The 22,770-nt window shown below is 44.3% G+C and overlaps 2 protein-coding genes across 8 annotated transcripts in view; one reads left to right on the top strand and one right to left on the bottom strand.

The window, feature by feature from the left end:
* BCL2L1 (BCL2 like 1) overlaps positions 1-14,201 on the bottom strand; it is a 50,412-nt gene extending 36,211 nt beyond the window's left edge. The window contains exons 1-2 of one of the 7 annotated variants that reach the window (XM_077111917.1): positions 14,103-14,201; positions 11,925-12,598 (exon numbers count right to left, since the gene is read on the bottom strand). In XM_077111917.1, the coding sequence (XP_076968032.1) occupies positions 11,925-12,488 (564 nt within the window). In that variant the 5' untranslated portion in view covers positions 12,489-12,598; positions 14,103-14,201. The other 6 variants (XM_077111919.1, XM_077111918.1, XM_077111920.1 and 3 more) reach the window with 6 other exon arrangements.
* The window catches only part of TPX2 (TPX2 microtubule nucleation factor), a 98,213-nt gene continuing 89,419 nt past the window's right edge, over positions 13,977-22,770 (top strand). Inside the window, exon 1 of the mRNA XM_077111912.1 lies at positions 13,977-15,074. The gene's annotated coding sequence lies outside the window, so the exon portion shown is untranslated. The remainder of the gene's footprint in view (positions 15,075-22,770) is intronic.

Genomic DNA, 22,770 nt, shown 5'->3' with positions numbered 1-22,770 from the left:
CTTGGAGAGTAGCTTGAATGGAGATCACAGCAACTTGATCACATGTGAATGCAATCTGATAATAATAGTAGTAATAGTAGCTATCATACCAAGTAATTACTATACGTCGGGCTCCATGCTAAGTGCTCCATGTATCTTATCAGTTATTTTCATGCTCACAAAAGGTTTTCAAGAAAGGCACTATATATTATTATCGCCTTCTCATAGATGAGGAAACTGGGGAATATTAATTAATTTTCCCAAGAATAGGGATTCAGAATTGGTTTGTGAAATTCTGCACCTGACTCTAAACAATGATGGAATTTCGAGAGAGGGAGAGGGAGGGGGAGGGGGAGAGGGGGAGGGGAGGGGGAGGGGGAGGGGAGGGGGAAGGGGAGAGAGAGAGAGAGAGACAGAGAGAGAGAGAGAGAGAGAGAGAGAGAGAGAGAGAGAGAGGAGGAGAGGAGTGGGGCTGGGGAAGTCTTTTCTCCTCGGAATGCGAGGGGCACACAAGGGAGGAAGGGAAGAAGCCTGAATGGTTCTTTCCTCCCTTGGGCAAGAAGCCTGTACATGTGATATGGTGCACATCCTTCACATGGAACCCCCTCTGGGGAATGCCAGGGTATGCTTTGGGCCTGAGAAGCCTCATACAGGAGAGACTGGCACAGCTCTGAACTGCAAAGCCAGGCTAACAATTTCTAAGCATTGTAACTAGGTCATCAGGTTCCTGAAGAAGCCAGCTGTGGCTGGGGGATGGGAGATGGGGGATGGGGAGTGAAATTTTGCAGACTCCCAGGATCCCTACTTTTCTTCAGGTCCCGCCCTCCCTGAAATCTGCACCTGTTCCCAGACTGACCCCTCCCCCCAGCTGGGCCCAGCTGTCAACGGCTCCCACTGCCCTGCCACTGCCTTCCATGGGCCAGAACCATGGGGGCCTCTTGGGTAGGAGGCATCTTATTGCCACCTGAGCCCTTCAGAATGGGAGTTGTGGGGCAGGAAGGAGATGACTCTCCTGGGTGTTGGCGGTGGCGGCTTGGTGGGGGGGATGTTTCTTGCTCCACCAGAGCAGCAAGAAAGCTGGACCTCTTTGGGCCTGCCCAGGGTACCTTCCCGGCATTGTTGCCTCAGGTGGCAGGAGACAGGTGATGTTTACCCTGCTGAGGCCAAAGTTGCCAAAGGGCTTCAATCAAGCCTTTGAATCTGCACCTGGCCCCAAGCCCCAAAATAACAATCTGGACAGCCTACTTGATCCACAGGTTGTAGGTGCTTTATCTCCTTGCAGCTCTACCTGCTGAGCGTTGGTTGGCAAGAGATTCTCTTTCCCACAGATTATGGGAGACCTCTCTACATCCTGTGAGTGCTATGGGCATCTCTACCCATTGGGCCCACTTCCACCAGCCATCCCCATCCCTCTGCCCCAAAGCCTCAATTATTAGTTACCCACCCCCTTTCCCTGATCAGCTATATTACCAAACCAGATCCTCTTCTGCTCTAGATGGTGCTCCATGTGGGTCATACACATTTTACCTTCCAGATTTGCCTGGGTGGTTCTTACCCCTCAGCCTATTCTTGCCACATACTTTTTGCCACATGAAAGCCTTCATGGTCGACATCTTCCTAACAGCTAATAGTAACACCTAACAATGAGCACACTGTATGTCAGGCACTGTACTGGCTGGTCTCCACAGTCCTTCATTTATTCGTTCAATAGAAATTTGCTGAGAGTCTTCTATGTGCCAAGCATTCTGCTGGATGCTGGGATGAAAGACCCTTATACTCTGGGAACTTACATTTTATTGGAGGAGACAGACAGTAAACAGGTAACGTAAGTGGCCTCTAGGGAGGTGACCCTTGAAGTGAGCTCTGAATGATAAGGAGAAAGCCCTGATCAGATCTAGGGGAAGAATGATCCAGGCAGAGGAAACACAGCAAGTATACGAGGAAGAGACTATTAATACTTTCATTTTACAGGTGAGGAAACTGAGACCTCAGCGTCAATTGTGCAAAGCAATGTTGCTGAGAAAACTATGATTATTTTTCCATATAATCATATGCTGACCCCTTCCTCAGTTGGTGCAGAAGAGCGTCTATGTTGGTGATAAAAATGGCCAGGGAAAAGGCACAGGCTGACGGTGGAAGCCTCTGGGCTGAATAATCAACTGGGCAGCTGATGGTGGAGGTGGGCATGTTTAACAGAGGCCCAGGGCCTCTGAGGGTGAAAGCTAGCAGGTCTGACCTCTTCCACTTCTGGGGTCTATATCACAGATTTGGCACAGTTTGCTTCAAGCCATTCACCAAATGTTTTGGGTTTGCCCCCATAGGAGCAGAGACATATATATATATTTTTTTTGTAGCCCAACTTACATTTAATAATAACCACTTATGTTTACTGAACAGACCCCGGCTGAGCTCCTGCCCAAAAAGCCAATCTAGCCTGCAAAGTAGATATGATGCAGTGGCTCAAAGGTAGGCCTTGATGCCAAACACATATGAATGCAAGACCCAGCTGTATCTCTTAAAAGTCGTGCTTCTATGGACATATAAAGCCTCTCTGAGCCCTGGTTTCTCTATCTTCACATTAGAGTAGCTGTGAGGACCAAATGAGATGATTATGTCAAGGGCCTAGGCACAGTGCCTGGCGCAGAGCAAGCACTTAACACATAGTATCTGTTATTATTACTAACAAAATATTTTTTAATTTTTTTTCTAATTTAAGCCTTGCTAACTCTGATAGGTCAGTATTATTGTCTCAGATTAATGGATGAGAAGGTTGATTTACCTAGTGTTATGCAGACAGCAAGGAGCCAAGCTAATTTTCAAATCTGAGTCCACAGTTTTCGTCTGTGGGTGTTTCAAACATGACCAACACATACTAACTAAAATGAATCTTGTTTGACGTGACTGAGAGCTAAGAGGATGGGTGGGTGATGAACACAGTCTGAGGCAGATGTCAGAGGGTTGACAACAGCAAGGTGAAAAGGTGTGGGGCACGGGATGAGACTTTAATCTTGAGGGATGGGACCCTGTCTCACTCACCACATCATCCACATCCCCAGCACCTAATGCATGCAATGCATTCATAAGTATTTGCTGATTTAACAAATGAAACAAAACTTTGAGGATGGCTACCAGCAACGAACTCAGCCTTAGGGAGGTAGGCTGCACCCAATAACACCAGGTTAGAAACAAGAACACAGGTACTAAGTTTAACTCTGACATTTACCTTGTGGCAAGCCCCGCCTTGTCTTAGTTTCCTCCCTGGCCATTGGACTGAACATACTCATTCATCTCACCTACCTCACTGTGAAATAATGTTTATAAAGGAGATTGGTAAATTAGAAAATGTCATCATGCACATAAAAGGAATTACTGTTATGCTACAGACTACTAAAGAGGTAAAGTATAGCGTTCTAAGGTCAAACTGTTGAATTGGAATCCCAACTTCTCCCGGGGCTAGCCCGTGAGGCCCTGGGCATTTCACTTTTTTCTGAGCCTCAGTTTTCTCAACCATAAAATGAAGATAGTAAGACCTACCATGTAAGGCTCTTCAGAAGGAATAAATAGAGATAGATGTTAAGTGCACAGATCATTTGAAGTAAGATAGACCAGGGTTTAAATCCTGACTCTGCTTCCTGATCAAGTCTCAGTGTTCTATCATAGAAGGTGGTTGTGACAGTTAACACATAGGTGATGGAGATAAAAGGTTGCCACACAGTAAGCACTGGATAAGTGTCACCATCATTGATACTGGTGCACTGCAGGGAGAGGGAACAATATGGTGTTTAAAAGTGGAAGCTTGAAAGCTACTTGCCTGGGCTCTGTGCTACCTTGGGTAAGCTGCTTACCCTCTCTGAACCTCCTTTGCTTTATTTGCAAAATGGGGATAATAAGTTTCTTCAGAATGTTGCTACAGAAATGGAATACATTAATATATATAAAGCACTTTGAACAATGTCTGGCACAGAGTAAGCACTCAATAAATGTTAGTTGCTATTAATAGTTTTGTTAACAATAATATTAATCACCAAGTAGACTAAGAAGGAAGGACTGCTTAATCAGGGACATGGGCATCCACACGATTATTCCTGGGAAGTCCTCAAGGGGCTGTTACAGGCATATTCTCAGCCTCTGAGAGAACGAACTCTTCTACGAAAAGGAGACAAGGCTCCTGAGAGAAAATCCCAGTCTGCTGACCAGGGGGCTAGCCTCTGGGGAGGCGAGTCAGGCTCCTTGGAAGGGACACTGTGTTCCTGGCCTGCCTGACTCTGGGGAACAAAGGCACGTGTGTGGCCAGGGAGGAGGGAGGGGAATGTTTCCCTTTCAAGAGCAGAACAAAGGATCTGAGGCATAGTTGAATGCTTTCCAATTCCCTCCCAGGCCAGCTCCCATTCCTCAGATGATTGTCCAACAAGGTTTTCAACCTTCTAGCTTCCTCCTGGAAGGTGACTGGGTGGTAGGGGTGGCAGGCTCTGCTTCCCTCCACCCTGTCATCAATCTCCAAGAGGCAGGATTTATATGAGCCAAATCTCCAAGATTTCTCTTAGGAGTCTCTGTCCCATGCAGTGGGGATGTGGGGACCCCTGGGGAAACTCAGGGTTAATGGATGACAGAGGGCACTGCAAGTGACAGGTTTACTGCCCCTTTAGGGGAAGCCCATGACTGAAACTGCTGCCGAGTGATGGAGTGAAGGAGAAAACTCAGGAGTTCTGCCTGAAAGCCTAACTCCCATAGTAGTGGGTAGGGGAAAAGGTCTGACAGAACTCAGAGGAAAGACATTTTCTAAATCTTAAAGGGATAACCACAGGCTTGAAGGAGAAGCTAGGGAAAGGGGAAAGAGGAGGGGGCAAAGAAAGTAATGGACAAGAGGAAAGGGAGTGACACGTTCCAAAAAAGTAGTTTTTTTGGGGGGGTGGGGTGGGGAAGGGGGCTCTAAGGACATTACTTTTCAGTTTCCACACTCTCGCCGTCAGGAATCCGGCTGCAGGGCTGGGACAGGAAACAGCCCATGGAAGTCATTGCAATGGCATTTCCTGAAGGGCGAGAGAAAAACCTCTAGTTCCGAGGGGAGCTCTGGAGTCTGCCCAAAAAGTCCTGTAGCTTGGAGTTTGCTGTAAGGCTCCAGACTTGGCCTGAGAGTTTCATCAAGGATGAAACCAAGTAGTGGAAAGTCCCAAAGGTAGTTCTTTCTGTAAAAACATTGCTTGCAAAAATCAATGTGTAATAAATGGGAAGCCAGATGATGTGACCAAAGAGCCCTGTTGCTGCTGCTACGCATAGACACTATTCTGAGAGCCCTAAAACATGAATTAACGCACTGATTCTTCAGAACAACTCTACCAGGTGGGCACAATTATGATAGCCATTTACAGATGACAACACTCAGGCAGAGAGAGAATAAAAGACTTGCCCAAGTGGTCTTGGCCAATTAAGTGGTCAGGTCCAGATCTGAAAGTCCAAACATCGCTCTCCCTCCTGATGTAGCCTTGGGCAAGTGGTTTCACCTTTCTCAGCTGGACTTCCCTCCTGGGAAATGAAGATGATACCCCTCCTGCTTACCTCCCTGGGCAACTATTAGGATCAAAAGGCCAGGTGGATATGAAAGTGCTTTATAAGCTGTAAAAAGTTCTGCATAAATGTGGAGTGGTATTACCTTAGGGTCAGTGACAAACTATCCCACATTAGTTTATCAGGGTTGGTTAATTTTTGCGATTAACGTGCTGCAGTTTTTGACAGGAAAGTCACCCTAAACCATAACTAATGTGAAATATGCCTTAACAGCGGACTCTGCCACAAGGCCGAATGCCAGGGAAGACATCTACTCCAAACCCTCCATCTTACAGATGGGGAAACTGGGGCCCAGGGGTGAAGTGATTTGGCCAAGGTGGGAGAGTGAGTCAGGAGCAGAGCAACAATAGATTTGGGATCCTGACTCCAAGTCCAGTCCTTATACCATTACAGAACACAAACACCACAGAGTGCCCACGATGACAGACATTTGGCTGGAGTACGCTGTGAGCATGTGAAAGAGGATCACTATGGTGTCTAGAAAAAGGAGAACGGCTGCAAAGATTTAGTGCACAGGTCTCCAATGTGAGTTGTGTGGCAAAGATGGTAATAATTATGATACCTGAATTTGCCAGGTTCTATGCATCTCAGGCATATTTTACTGGGTCTTTGCCACAACCATGTGAAGGAAGACATTTGCCCTAAGGTTCAGAGAGGTCAAAGAGCTTGCCTAACATCACACAGCCAGACAGGGGAGACATGGGATCTGAACCCAGACAAGATGCACTTTTTTAGACAGAAATATTCCTAGAGTGGAGGAGGTCCATTCATCAGGATACCACATTTGGAGATAACTATTCCTAAGAACATCTAACTAGTTTAGTCTCAATTCTGTGACCTCCAAGTGGTTAAAAAACTGTGGCTTCCAAGGTGGCTGGACCCATCAATAATCCACGTGCAAAGTGGGATCTAATTTTCCAATCCCTTCTACTTACTACTTCCACCTCTACCACCTGGTTCAAGTTGCTATTTTTTCACTCCTGGTGGATGCGCCAGTCTTCTCACTAGACTGCTGTCACGCTTGCAGAATCCAGACATCAGCCCTGCTCAAAACTTTCTCTTGGCCTCCCTTCCACTCAACCAAAGCCAAGACCTCATCGTGGCCTATAAGGCCCTGTATGATATGACCCCCAGTTATCTCCCCTCACCGCCTTTCACTCTCCCTCTTGCTTTCTTGCTCGTCCTTGAACACATCAAGAAGTACACTCCTTCCTCAATTCATTTCCTCTGCTTGAAACACTCTCTCTACCGGCACCCATATGTCTTACCACCTTTGTATCTTTCAGGACTTGGCTCAAATATCACCTCTGGTGATAATTTCTCTGGCCACTTTTTTACAATTCCAACCCCTTCTCCATTGCCAGAAAGCCCTATGCCCCAACCTCTTTTATTTTCCTCAAAGCACTTACCATCACCTGATAAATGTTTTATGTATTTATCTGTCTCTCCACACTAGCATGTAGAGGATAAAAAGGATAAAAAATGTTGTTATTACTATTGGATTCCCAATACCTAAGACAGTGCCTGGCACACAGCAGAAGCTCAATGAATATTTTTAAAATCAATGAATGAATTATTACACAAAGGGCAATCTCCATTACAGCCATTCTGGTTTGATCAGTGTCTGTTTCTGCAGAATCTTAGTAGGCATGTTTTTCATTTGGTACCTGCTATTGCCCAATATCTCTACTCAAGTGCTGAGGTAACAAGTATAGATGAAATATGGACTCCATCCTCAAAAATCTCATAAACCTGGTAGATACCACTCTTGGCTTCCTCTCATTTATCCAAGTCTGTGGATAAATGAAAAAAAAAAAGGCTCTTCCTTCAGATATTTAAAGACAGTGATCACATTCTCCCGGGTCTTCTCTTCCCTGGACTAAACAAGAAGACCCAACGGGATTGTCTGACTCTGGTCTTCCAATTGGAAGTGGGGAAGACAGACTGTTGGCTGGCAGGACAGAAGAGAAGAGGATCTACGAGCAGAGCGAGTCCTTCAAAGAAAAGAGAAGTCCACAGGGAGAGGCCTGTGAAATTAGGTTGAAAGGTGGAGGTGGGGGCTGGGATACTGCTAATTAAGACAGTGGGAGATTATGTTTCTGTAGAAGAGCAGCTCCCTAGGAATTACCCCTAAATCTACCCACGCTAAACCCAGAAAAAACCACAATTGTTGAAAGAAATCTCCACAATGAAAGGATGAGGGTGCTGGAAAAACCAGGGAGGCCAGCACAGCATGGGACATTAGAGTCTAGTGGCCTCAGGACAGACACCTGCTGAAGGAAGGGACAACTAACCATTGCTGCTTCATGCAGCCCAAGCAAATCAGGTGGCTGCCCATGTGAAAAGTCAAGAAAATCCTCCAGGTTCCACTAGGGGCCCCTGAAAAAAACCCTGGGTAATTTTCAACTAGAGGCTGAATGACTATATGGGGCTATTGGGGAAGTCAGTCCTAGGAAGTCTGGAAAATCCTGTGATAGCGACCGAGTTTTTTAAAAGTTACATTAACTACCTAAAATGTATACCCAGAAGAACTGGGTGTTTTGAGGGGGAGCCCCTGAGACACTTCTACCTCTCTTTGGAACCTGAATGAGATTACTAAAAATTTCCACATTTGGGGTTTCTAATGGTGTTTCCCCAAGAAAACCGCAGAAATGCCAACAGCTGCTAAGATCTGCAAGGGGTGCTGAGGTGCTTCAGTGAAGCTTACAACCATGCTGAAGAAGCTACAACAGTTAAGAAATGTACAGAAACTAGGAGACAACAGAGTCACACAGCCTGGCAAAGGCCAACTTTTGGTTTTTTCCCTATGCACACTGTTCATGGCTTTTACAATGAAGTATCCATCGGGGTAAGGGGTTTTCCTAGGGACAGCCTTCCCAGAAGAGTCCGGAGCACCTGGATTCTTCCTCCCTAATGTCCCCACTCCCACTGAAAAGCCCCAGTAACACTTCTGTACCTTTAAGGAAGTTCACATTATCACCCTGCAATCATTCTAGGTGTATATCTCAGTGGCTGGCTTTGTTTCTTGAGGAATAAGTCTAGAAGGCAAAGTTCAATTCCCTGAGGGAAGCAGCCCATTTATTAACAGGTGCTCCCACCCTACAATTAAAGCACAGGAAGGGCTTTTGTTCTAGATCTTTACTAGAGTTCTGCTCTGGCAGCTGTCTATTATTATTGCATTTTACAGGTGGGCGAGACAGATGGACAAAACAGACAAACAGGTTCAGCATCTGGGCAGGTGACTCCAGGTAGGTGATGGTGTAGCAGAGTCTGGAATTCCAGTCCTTGGACCATCGCCTCACAATTAAGTACAGATACCTGGGGCAGGCTACCTTCTCCCAATATATACATCACTGTCATCTATTGGTAGGGCCTGAGAAGGTTTTGGCAATGAAAAAAAAGAAACAAAACCAAACAAGAAGCCCATTCTGACTGAGCAAAACCCTATTACCCACTAGACTCTTGCAATGTCTGAGTTTTAATTGTGTCAGAATGTAAATCTGCTACTGCCAGCAAAGGTACCATTCTTCCCACAGCTACCAGAACCACTCAGCCCGGAGAGAAACTTTACCGGCATATTCTATTCGGTCCAACAGCATCTCTGGCTTTCTGCGTCAGTCTGTCTGGGTCACTTTATAATTTCCTGGACAACCTGATGCAAATGGCTTTGGAGTCAGGCAGACCTAGGTATAAATTCTCACTGAGACACTGAACTGTCTGAGGGATATCTGCAGCCAGCCACTGAGCCACTAAAAGCTTCATGTATAAAACAGGAATAAAACCACTTACTTTGGAAGGTTATTGTGTGGAATAACATATTATCTCCATGAGGGAAGGTACCATGTCGGGCTTATGGCCAGCACCTAGCACAGTGCCTACCACATGTTGGCTGTTGCCGAAAACATAAGAGGCAGTTAATAAAGGTTAATTTCCTTCCCCTTTCCTGAAGGGATGTTAAAGAGAGTATAACCCAGGGAGGAGGGCCCATAACCCCTACGTGCAAGGATCCCACAGTTGCAGCCTCCAGGAAAGTTACAGAATGCCACCACGGAAGCTGGTCTGTGCTGACTCAGTACAGGATGGTACCTGAGAGGAAAGTGGGTAGGTACTTCCTACCCAGGCTCAAAGGATTCCGAGTCAAATGTTCTGTACCTCCTGGCCTCAGGGGGAGAAGGTGTGCCCAGAAATGATTCTGACATAACTGGCTCTTCTGTACACAACAGCCTTCCCATGTACCCCCCACCCTCTGCATTCACCAAGAGAAAGTGTTATGATATGTTGCCTAGCGGGATCTGAAAGTTCTTGAGTAAAGACATGGAAAAAGGAATTTCAGTCCAGTGGAAATCTAACAAACTTTCCCAGCGCTGCTGGGTTTAAGAGCTCTTTCTATGTGCAACAATGGGCGGCTGGCAATTCTCTGGTCAGGGTAGCCCCCTGCAGGGCTGGCTGACTAGCTGATCAGGCATCTCTTCCATACTGCATGTTGTTTATTGCTGGCAACCAACACTTGGTATTAGGACCACTGGCCAGAGGCGATAGTTACGCAGAGTGTGCAAAAGGCCTGACTCCCTACTTGGAGATGTCTCAGAGGGTGAGCTGAAGCACTGGAATCCTGTCCCTCCTGTATCAGCTGAACAAATATTTGCCCCAAAAAAGCAGCAAAGCAGGAGGGAATAGGAGAGGCCATTGACAAACCAACAGGAACTATTTAATCATTTATCCCCCCAGGGAGTTCATTTACAGAATGGCTTTCAAGTCTGGTCAGCTTCAGCTCCAGAGAGCCCTCCATCTCCTTCCCCCACTACACTCAACCGAGTCATCTGGCCTCTACTGACTTGACCTCTTTGCCTTTTTGAAGAGCTGTGGGAGGGAAGAGCTGATGAAGTTGCAAAGAAATGGGAAATGAGAGAGGGGGTGGAGTTCCAGGGCAAACTCTCTGGAGGTCTCCTGCTCAGTGGAAGAATAAAGTGACTGCCACGCCCTAGGCCCTGCCTATGGACAACTGCATTCTTGACATTCCTGAGTCCATGATGCGTGGCCCCTTCCACCTCAGTTCCTTCAATAGATGACTTATTTTCCACAGCCTGTTCAATTTCCTGGGGACTCTGAGGGGATAGTGGAGCTTATGGGAGGCCTGCACCTCTCCTAGATAGGCAAATAAACAAAGAAACAGATCTGAGTTCTCTGTAGAAGAACAAAAACTGCCTATATTGACCACTGGTAGAGAGGTCCTCACTACTACCTCATCCTGACTTGGTGACAGGTTAGAGAATTCCCCTCCTTGGGAAAGGAATAAGACATGACTCAGCAGGCCCAGAAAATGTGTTTGGGACCAACAATATCTACCACAATAAACTTGCTGGTGTTAGGCACTGTGCTTACATTATCTCCAAGATTTGTATACTCTACAAGGAAAGGAAGGCTTCTCACATTTTTTTAGTGGAAGAAATAAAGGTTCAAGAAACTAAACTGGCCTGTCCAAGGTCACACAGCTAGTTAAATGACAGGGCTGGGACGCTCATGAATCAGTTTGTTTCCAAAGCCTGTCACCAAATCTCAATGCCCCACAGAGCCCCACAGACTGGGTTCTCGCTTTACCAGCAAACAGTGCTCCGTGAAGAGGCCCCAGGGCCCCGGCCGCCGGAAAGCAATAGGCAGAGCAATTGGAACTCCCCAACCGACCTCAGGCAGTGAGGTGCAAAGTCCCAAGGCTCAAAGCGTGACACAGCAGGAGCTCCACAAACAGACGTGCCACGCGGAAAGTTACATACTTTGGGGAAAGTGAACGTAGGGGATGCAGCCCAAATAGACTGGGACAGCCTACACTGACCTAAAATAAGACACTGCTCAGCCATCTAAGCCAGTGGGAACTCCTGCCCAGCCATACTCTGCCCTGAGAGGAAACTACCATGCATACAAACTCCAAAATAAAACGCACTTGATTTGGTGGAGGTAAGCCCAGACAGGAATGACACATTTAAGAGAAAGGATGGAAGATAGTGGGTCACTATCTTCTCCAGACATTATGCTAATCATTTCTTTGGTGTTGAACCACTGTATCAGGGTGAGGGAACACTAGACTAACTTCCCACTCTCAGGTCTTAAGCCAAATGAACAGACAGGCTGTTTTCCTTCACTGAGAAACTGGAACACATAGTATGACAGAGTACAGTCATGAGGATGACCAGAATGAAAGATGCCTGATCTTTCAAGAACAGGATCATCTGTATTTCCAAACAGTGAACCCATTGGGGTGAAATGAGGTCTGTCACATCTTCACAGTCAACGTCTCCAACAATCACTCAGCACAATAGAGAGAGATACGGTGTTCTCTGATCAGAGGCCAAGGAAAAAGGACAAACAAGGGGCGTGGTCCTTACCCAGCCGCCGTTCTCCTGGATCCAAGGCTCTAGGTGGTCATTCAGATAAGTGGCCATCCAAGTTGTGATCCGACTCACCAATACCTGCATCTCCTTGTCTACGCTTTCCACGCACAGTGCCCCACCGAAGGAGAAAAAGGCCACAATGCGACCCCAGTTCACCCCATCCCGGAAGAGTTCATTCACTACCTGCTCAAAGCTCTGATATGCTGTCTCTGGGGTGATGTGGAGCTGGGATGTCAGGTCGCTGAATGCCCGCCGATACCGCAGTTCAAACTCATCACCTGCCTCCCTTAGCGCTTGCTTCACCGCTGTCATGGGGATTACCTCCCGGGCATCCAAGCTGCTGCTGTGGCCAGTAGCTCCATTCACTGCAGGGCTGTCCACCAGGTGCCAGGAGGGGTTACCATTGATGGCACTGGGGGTCTCCATCTCTGATTCAGTCCCTTCTGAGGCCTCAGTCCTATTCTCCTCCACATCACTAAACTGACTCCAGCTGTATCCTTTCTGGGAAAGCTTGTAGGAGAGAAAGTCAACCACCAGCTCCCGGTTGCTCTGAGACATTTTTATAATAGGGATGGGTTCGACCAGTCCATTGTCCAAAACACCTGCTCACTCACTGAGTCTAGTCTCCGCTTGGTGGTTCTCCTGTGATCCAAAGCCAAGATAAGGTTCTGAAAGGAGAGGAAAGAGCTTCAGGAAATAAAATTAATATATATTAACACCTACCCTGACACATCTCATTCCCCTTTCCAGGTACCAGAACTGGTTTCTTTGTGGCTTTCATAAAGGTCCAGCTTCCGAGAGTCTTCAATGAAGTCAAATTGGAAGCACCAGTAGGCTCTGAATCATCACACTGGCTTCCTTCCCCGGCCACCCCCTTTTCTCCGAAATGCCTTCCTCCGAAAGTCACCCCGTTGGGGAGCCCCCCTCCACCACCACCACCTACATTCAAATCTGTCTCAGGCGGCGGCAGGCAGGTGCAGCCCCCGGAAGATCTTTTGTATCACAGGTCGGGAGAGGAGGTGGCAGCCGGGATGCCGGTAACTCAGCGGGCCTCGCGGTGGCTGGCAAAAAATGCAGCTCCGGCCGCAGGGATCATGCGACCCGACAGGCTGGAAGCCCCGAAGGCGACACCGGAATTGCGAAGCTCAGGAACCGGCCCCCTCGCTTGCTTCCTCCTCCATCGCCCGGATCGAGGGCGGCCGCTCGGCAGCCGCGGCCTCCAGCTACCCGGGAGCCCAGCCCCCTCGCTCTTGCACGCCCCTTGGCTCTCCGCCTCCTACTGGGAGCCAGGAGAACTCTCCTGGAGGTGGCTGGTATGAGGTTTAGTGCTTGTTTTTTTTTTTTAAGGACCAGCCCAGGGCGAGGCTTCCGAAACCGAGGGGACTTCTCAATGGGGTTCAGGGTTTCGATGAGGGACGCAGGGAGGAAAGAACTGTCTCGGATCTGCAATCTGGCTTCGGAAAGGCCATCTGCGGGCCTTTCCAGGAGCCAGAAAACCGGGGACCTCCCACGAACGGCGCTGGTTTTCTCTGAATTCCCCCAAAGCCCTGCATGTGGCGGTGGGGGATTGCCCGGCCCTCCATTCCCCGCCCGGACACAATGGCCGCCGGCGCCCTGCACAAAGACGGGATGTGGGTGAGGCTGGGCCTCTCCTCAGGTCAAGGAGAGGGGTTGCGGCCCACTCGAGGCCCCCCACAGCCGAGACCACGTTTTTCTGGGGACAGACCCAAGGTGGCTTCTTGGCGCCCCGGGGAGGACTCGGGGGGTCGGAGGTTGCAACGTCTCAGAGGCCCGGGAGGGCTGGCTGCGGCCTCGCGTTCTCCGGCGCGCTAGGCCGGGTACCCACCCGGTCAACGCCCCGTTGCTAGGCAACCGCCCTCCCTCAGGGGCACCCCCTAGACCTTTCTTGGAGGAGGGGTCTCGCCCCCGGCGGCCCGCCCCAGCGTAGCCAATCAGCGAGCCCAGTGGGCACGAAAGCGGGACGGCGAGGGCTCCCATTGGGCGCAGCGCCTGTCTTGCACAAGGGAGGCGGCGCTCTCACCTGCGAGCCCCGCGAACCGTGGGGGGCCACATCAACCTCGGTGGGCTTGGTAGTTTCCAGACCTGAAGGGTCCTCACGGCCGAGTTCCGCGGTGCGGACCCAGGCCGGCCTACCTGGCTGACTGCACGCACCTTCTCTTCCAAACGAGCCGGCCTCAGTTTCCCCTGAAGAGACCGGGGGAACTTGCAACCTCAGTCACTTCCGGTGCCGCGGCAGCGCGCGCGAGCCCGAGACGCAATGGGAGTGCGCGCTTTTAGCGGCTGGCGTCAAGACCTGGGAGAGAGCGCCCCACTGCGATAGGTCTGGGGAATACCGAGACGCAAAGAATCAATTTTTTCAATTCGCTCAGTCACTTTCATCCATTGGTTAATTTATATATCGAAAAGCGTTGCATTGTGGCTAAGAACCTTGTCTCTGGGATTCCAACTCTGCCACTTGGCCAATTTACTCAACTGTTAAGTGCCTCAGATTCCTCAACTGTATAATGAGTAATAGTACCAACCTCACTCATTGAGTTAATTTCAGGATTTAGAGAAGTATTATTTGCCTTAAAACAGTGTGTGGTCCACAGTGTATGCTGCATAAATCCATTCAACGAATGTTTATTGTTGTGATGCTGAAGATAGAGCTAGGAACAAGACACACCTGGTCTCTGCTTTCGGGAGACTTTACACCCTAGAGGTGGAGACAGTTAACAATCAAGAAAATACAGAGACCAGGTAATTTCGAATAGTGACTAATGCTATGAAGAAAATAAAGCAAGCTATTGTGAAAAAGAAGGTCAAGAAATAAGTGCTCCTTTTGACTAGGTGATCAGGGATGTAAGCCATGCCCTTTCCTGCCCAGAGAAGGAGAATGGCATTTATTTGACAATTACTTATGTAGAGTGGCAAGGGATGGTTTCTTTGAAGGTATGATATTGAGCCCAAGACTTGAAGGATAAGAAAATGCCAACTCATAGGAAAAGCCTTCAGTACATCCACCTACCCAGTGGAAATAGCATGAGGAAGGAAGATCTTGGCCTGTTCCAGAAATTGAAGGAGAAGCAGTGTGACTAGAAGCTACAGAGGAAGGGAGAGACGAGTGTGAAAAGAGGTTGAAAAGTTGAGTATGGAATGAGTTGGGCTTGATTCTAAGCATTGAAAGGTGTTTTATTTTGTTAAATTATTAAAAATAGGATACAGGAAAAATTAGGTATACAGGAACACTGAATATTAAAAATACACAAAATATGGAATGAAAAAGTAAAATCCCTTTCCCACCTCTGCTTTCCAGAGCCCAGTTCCTTTCACAGAGGCCATCACTCTTAATCTCTTTTCCATGTAGCCTTTTAAAGATGGTTGCTATATTCATGAGCATATTTATGTGTATGAATGGTTTCCACAAATGGTTTCTTGCTATAAACATGCTGTTTTCTCTGAGCTGTACATTTTGAAGTTGCCTCAGTTTTTAAAATTAATACATAACTTTATAAGGACATGCCATAATTTATTTGCCCAATTCCCTGTTCTGGAACATGTAGGTAGTTTCCAATATTCTCCTAGAAGAATAATGCTGTAACTTGTCCATTCATTATTCTGCATATGTTTATCCATAAGGTTAATTCTTGGAAATGGAATTACTGAGTAATGAGTATATATTCTTTTTAAAATAGATATTGGCAAAATGCTCTGTGAAACAGTTGTACCAGTTTATTCTCTCATCAGTAAAATACGAGAGTGCCTATTTCCTCACACCCTGAACTACACAATGTAGCACCACATTTTTGGGTCCTTGCCAATCAGATAGGTTAAAAAACTGACAGGCAACTTTATTTTTCATTTCTTTTATTAGTGAACATGAGCAATTTTTAATATTTTTGAGTCTTTTGTTGGGGGAGGGTGTCTTGTTTTGGTGAATTGTCTGTTCATGCCATTTGTAACTTTTTCAGTTCGGTTGAACTTTTTCTCATTGATTTATAGGAATTTTTATCTTTCTTTCCTACATTTGAATCATAAATATTTTTCCAGTTTTATTGTTTATTACCATGGAAAATTGTTTTTTGGAATTTTTTTGTTGTATTTGAGTTTATCAGTCTTTTCCTTTGTGACTTGAGGGTTCTCTGTCGTACTTAGAAAGACCTTCTCTGGTTTGATTTAACGTTTTTTCTTTTTTATTGTGAAATATAGCATATACACAAAAAAGCAATCAATTTGCAAATACATTTTATTTTTACTTAAAAAATTTTTTTTTAAACATAACAACATACAAACACGAACATTTTTACCATATGATCATTCCATTCTTGGTATGTAAACAATAACTCACAATATCATCACATAGTTGTATATTCATCACCATGATCATTTCTTAGAAAATTTGCATCAATTCAGAAAAAGAAATAAAAAGAAAAAAGAAAAACTCATGCATACCATACCTCCCACCCCTCCCTCTCATTGATTGCTAGTATTTCCATCTACCCAATATATTTTAGCCTTTGTTTCCCAATCACTCCCTGTCATTGATCACTGGCATTTCAGTCTACTAAATTTATTTTTCAAATACATTTTAAAAGTATTTATAGAGCAAATTTTAAAGTTTGGTATGGGTTAAAGTTTCATGATTTTTCATTTTTTTCTTCTAGCTGCTCCAAGACACTGGAGACCAACAGAAATATTTATATAATGATTCAGCAGTCATACTCATTTGTTAAATCCTATCTTCTGTTATACTCCTCCTTCTCTTTAAATAACATATATACATAAAAACAGTAAATTTCTTTTATTATTTTTGCATATTCATCATCATGATCATTTCTTGGAACATCTGCATCTATTCAGAAAAAAACATAAAAAGAAAACAGAAAAAAATTCATATATACCATACCCCTTACCCCTCCCTTTCATTGATCACTAGCATGTCAAACTAAATTTAACATTTGTTCCCCTTATTATTTATTTTTATTCCACATATTTTATTCAGCTGTTGATAAGGTAGATAAAAGGAGTATCAGACACAAGGTTTTCACAATCACGCAATCACATTGTGAAAGCTATATCATTTTACAATCATCTTCAAGAAACATGGCTATTGGACAACAGCTCTACATTTTCAGGCAGTTCCCTCCAGCCTCTCCATTACATCTTGATTAACAAGGTGATATCTATTTAATGCGTAAGAATAACCTCCAGGATAATTTCTCGACTCTGTTTGGAATCTCTCAGCCATTGACACTTTATTTTGTCTCATTTCACTCTTCCCCCTTTTGGTCAAGAAGGTTTTCTCAATCCCTTGATGCTGAGTCTCAGCTCATTCTAGGGTTTTTCTCAATCCCTTGATGCTGAGTTTCAGCTCATTCTAGGATTTCTGTCCCACGTTGCCAGGAAGGTCCACATCCCTGCGTGTCATGTCCCACGTAGACGGGGGGTGGGGAGGGTGGGGAGTTTGCTTCTTATGTTGGCTGGAGAGAGAGGCCACATCTGAGCAACAAAAGAGGTTCTCTTGGGGGTGACTCTTAGGCCTAATTTTAAGTAGGCTTGACCTATCCTTTGTGGGGTTAAGTTTCATATGAACAAACCCTAAGATTGGGCACTCAACCTATAGCTCTGATTGTCCGCACTGCTTGTGAGAATATCAAGAATTCTACTTGAGGAAGTTGAATTTTCCCCCTTTCTCACCATTCCCCAAAGGGAAAAAGCAGTAAATTTCAAAGTACATCACAGCAATTAGTTGTAGTACAGATTTCAGAGTTTGGTATGGGTTATAATTCCACAATTTTAGGTTTTTATTTCTAGCTGCTCTAAGGTACTGGAGGCTAAAAGAAATATCAGTATAATGATTCAGCACACATACTCATTTGTTAAAGCTGACCTTCTCTGCATAACTCCACCATCACCTTTGATCTTTCTCTCACTCTTTAGGGGTATTTGAACTATATCGATTCTAACTTTCTCATGTTGGAAGGGACTGTCAATAATACGGGATGGGGGATGGAACTAGGTGATATTCTAAAAAGGCTGGGTCCTCTGCATTTCAGGACTTATCTGGTCCAGGGACCCATCTGGAGGTTGTAGGTTTTGGAAAGTTACCCCCGTGCATGGAATCTTTGTAGAATCTTATATAATGCCCTAAGTATTCTTTAGGATTGGCAGGAATGGTTTTGGTTGGGGTCTGGTTCAATTTTATAAAAATAAATCTCTATGTTTTCTTCTAGTTTTACATGATTTCATATTTTACATTGAAAATGTAAATCATTTTGGTGTATGGTGTGAGGTATGGATCCAATTATTTTTTTCCAAATAACTACCCATTTAGTTTTCCTAATAATCCCATCATCTTTCCCCCACTCATTTGAAGGACCTCCATTATCATAAACCACGTTCCCAAATGTATATAGTTCAATTTCTGAACCTTCTCTTCTGTTCCACGGGAGGCAGGGAATTGTCTGATTTATGTTTTTGAAACATAAATAGAAGTCAAAGTGTGCTCTGGAGGTTCGGAAGAGGACACATCAGCTCTGCCCAGAGACCTGAGCTCTGTTAAGCTGGCTCTTGAGAGGAGAGAGTTTTGTCTGGGAGAGAGAGGAGGTAAGGGCGTTTCAGACAGATGGCACTGCCTGAGGAAAGGCCTGGTGGGCTGATGTATGAGCCTGTGGAATAAATTGGACTGATAGAGGAGACACTAAATAGGCACTAAAGAGCCAGCCAGATTTTATGAACCAGGAGAGGATATGAAGAGATTTGTGTTTTAGAAAGACGGCTAGGATCTGTTGGGAAAGGAACTTTGCGGTATTTGTCAATCAATCAATTTATCCACCTTTGATTGGAATCTAACTTAAGGAATTGAAATGTAGCCAAAAGCTTTATCCACAGAGATGTTTATGAAAGTTTTTTTATAATACAGGGAAAAGAATTTAATGAGAAGTTCAGTAGGTAGGATAATAAGTTGATAAATATACTAATAAATAGGGTAATAAATAAGTTTACATGGGTTCAATTACTCTTCACACATTAAAATTGTATTTGAGGACTATTTAATCTGTGGAAAAAATGCCCCAAATGAAACGTTTAGTGAAAAAATAGTGTTCAAAACTATACCAGAAATATTCTCATTAAGAAAAAAATAATGTACGTTGCATGTAAATATAGTGAAAGGAATTATACCAGAATGCAAGAAGGTGGGTATTATTGGGCAGTGGAACTATAGATGATTTTATTTTTTTATACTTTTCTGTATTATCTAAACATAACTGGGTATTATTTTATTTTTAAAAGCAGTCTTATTGAGATATATTTTCCCGCCATACAGTCCATCCCAAGTGTACAATCTATGGCTCACATGATAGTCACAGAGTTGTGAGTTCATTACCACAGTCAACTTTAGAACATTTTCATTACTCCAAAAAGAAAAACCCTATGCCTTAGTATTTTTTTCCCCATGCCTTATTATTGACACTTAGCATTGGTATGGTACCTTTGTTACAACCAGTGAAAGAATATTAAAATATTACTGTTAACTTTAGCCCATAGCTTACATAAGTGTATTTTCCCCAAATACCACCCTATTGTTAGCACTTCGTAACAGTGATGTACATTTTGTTCGTTATTTTTTAATTGAAAAACACTAAAAAAGTTTTCGATGGTGGGGAAAATCCTTATGGTGTAATGTTAGGTGAAAATAAAAGTATGCAAAATTAGATGCACGACATGATTTCAACTCTAAATACAATGCATAGAAAGAGACTGGGAAATCTGTATGATGAAGACCAAAAAATTTATAGAAAAATGGGGAAAACCTTGACCAGACACTTAACTGGAATGGAAATGGAGTGGCCAATAAATATGAAAGATGCTCAATCTCACTTCTAATCAAGGAAATGCCCCAGAATCTCTCTGGCCTCATCTAATATTCTCCTATCTTGTTCCAGCCTTTCTGGCTTCCTAACCATTTCTGGAACATGGCCTGCCAAGCTCCCATCTTAGAGCCTTTGAATTTGCTCTTCTCTCTGTCTGGAACATTCTTCCTTCAGGTATCTGCATGACTCACTCCTTCACCTCCTTCAGGTCTTCATTCGAATAACCCCAAATTACCCTATTTAAAATTGCAACCCCCCTGCATGTGGATAAGGCCAAAACGGTGATGACTGAAATTGTGGACAGAGTAAACAGTCTATGCTTCTTTTCAGTTCTAAAATTCCACCTTGGTTATTTCAGACCTCAGGGCCCCTATTCACAAAGAATGGGGACTTGACACTCAGCCTAGAGTGTAATGTAATGAATGTAGAAGTGTTGAAACAGGCTTACCTCTTAATTTGGAAGGACTTAGGAGGTTCTTGCACACATCATGGCCTCCTGGCATCACCCTATTCATTCATTCCCCAAGCATCTTCTGCCTGCTAGACTGTGGACACACAGTTCTACTGCCCCCTCCCTTCTAATGTAAAGCAAGTCTCCCCCCCCCCCCGCCCCCCGCCCCACCTCTAACCCAGGTCTGGTTACTCCATGGCCCTGCACGCGCCTGGTTATCAAGTGATGTGTCTGCTGCAAGTGGGACCACTGCAGCCTAAAGCTGTTGCCTCACAGTCTCTGTCCAGCCCCTGCCTACCTTCTCTTATTGCCACCCACCTTTTGGGGCCTGGTGAGCCCAAATGCCTTTGCATTTTTCACACCTCTTAATATGCTACATCATTTACTTACTGATTTTGTTTAGTGTCTGTCTCCTCCACAAAAATGTCACCTCCACGAGGACAGGGATGTTTTTCTATTGTTTCACTGCCACATCCCCACACTTGGCACAGTAACAACTCAATGAACATTTGTAGAATGAACACTGCAGTGACTGTACCTCTTGCAAACATGGATATGTCTCTTGAAGCTAAACCTAGAATTGGTCACAAGGCATATGTTTGACATTTTAATAGATGTTGCCAAGTTAACCTCCAAAGTGGCCGAACCCTCTCTACTCCCACCCACTGAGCTACCTTCCAAATACTTGACACCACATATTTTTATTTTCGTCAATATAATGGGTGAAAAATGGTACCTCTAGTTTAGATTTCTCTATTACAAGAGGCTGACCATGTGTTTGATGGCTAGTTTTTTCCTCTGAGAACTGCTTATAGTTTTCATGTTTTTCTATTGAGTTTTTATTCTTTTCTCACTGATTCATGGGAGATTTTTGCTTTGCATACATTCTAGGTTGTAATTCTTTGTTATATGTGTTGGAAATATTTCACTTTATTTTTGTTTTTCTTTTGTCAAACAGAATTTAAAATTTTTGGCTTAGTCAATCTTTTCCCTTATGTCTTCATCTTGGTATCTTAAAATTTTCTTATCCCAATGTCATGAACTTGTTCTTCTAAAGCTTTAAATTGTAATTTAAAAAAATTTCTTTAGGGCGGGCCACGGTGGCTCAGCAAGCAAGAATGCTCACCTGCCATACCAGAGGACCCGGGTTCGATTCCCGGTGCCTGCCCATGTTAAAAAAAAAAAAAAAAAAAAAAAAAAAAAAATTTCTTTAGAGTTTTAATCCATGTGAAGTTTGTTTTTGTAAATGGTGTGGGGTAAAAATCTAACATGATGTTATCTGAGTGGAAAGCAAATGCCCCATCTCCATTATTTGTTTCTTTCCATATGATTTGAAATTCTCTAGGTATTTACTCAATTTTGATATAGATGGGTCTGTTTCTGCATTCTTAAACTCTTCCACTGAGTTTTTTCCTAATATCTAATTTTAAAAACTTTTTAATTTTGGAAAATTTCAAACATACACGAAAATATGGTTCTTTATGCACCTAGGGCAGTATATAAGATTCTACAACGGTTCCATACACTAGGGAAACTTTCCAGAAACCTACAACCTCCAGGTGGGTCCCTGGATCAGGTAAGTCCTGAAACCTAGGGGGGCAACCTTTCCAGAACATCAGCTAGTTCCATCTCCCTTATTATCAACAGCCCCTTCCAGCATGAAAAAGTTAGAGTGGGCATAGCCCTAATACCCCTAAAGAGTAGGAGAATGATCAAATGTGATAGTGGGGTTATACAGAGAAGGTAGGGTTTAAAAAATGAGTGTGATTGCCGAATCATTAAATTGATATCTCTTTTAGTCTCCAGCATCTTAGAGCAGCTAGAAGTAAAAACCTAAAATTGTGGAATTGTAACTCATACCAAACTCTGAAATCTGTTTTACAACATTGTTGTGCTGTGCTTTGAAATTTATTGCTTTTTTGTACATATGTTATTTTTCAAAAAAAAGTCAATTATGAGAATAAAATATTCATTCCTTCTAGCCTCCAATGTTCTGAAGCAGTTGGAAGGAAAAATCTGAGATGATGGTATGGTAGCACATGACCAACTCTGGGATCTGTCCTGTAACTACTTGTTGAAGAGTACTTTGAAAACTATTGCTTTTTTCTTTCTTTGCTTTATATATATGTTATGCAATTAAAAAAAAGTTTAAAAAGAAAAAGAAAATGTAAAGATTCTTCATGAACCCCATCTCACAGCTTCAACAGTTATCAACCAGTGTTAAGTTTTTTTTAAAAGCTTAACCCCCTATTTGCCTTCCCTCCATACTCCGTATTATTTTGAAGCAAAATCCCTACTATTTTGCCTATTTGCTTTCCCCCCACCTATTTGCCTTCCCTCCATGCTCCGTATTATTTTGAAGCAAAATCCCTACTATTTTGATATGTATCTCTAAAATTTAAGAACTCTTTAAAAAATAATCCTTGCAGTTTATTTTTTGATGAGACTAGAGCTTTTGTCCTGGAGTTTTCCCCTCTGGATTTTGGTGATTGCATCGTTGTGGTGTCAATTAACC

The sequence above is a fragment of the Tamandua tetradactyla genome, chromosome 1 (genome assembly GCF_023851605.1).
Source record: "Tamandua tetradactyla isolate mTamTet1 chromosome 1, mTamTet1.pri, whole genome shotgun sequence".
Taxonomy (NCBI): domain Eukaryota; kingdom Metazoa; phylum Chordata; class Mammalia; order Pilosa; family Myrmecophagidae; genus Tamandua; species Tamandua tetradactyla.
This window is presented reverse-complemented; position numbering and strand designations above follow the sequence as displayed.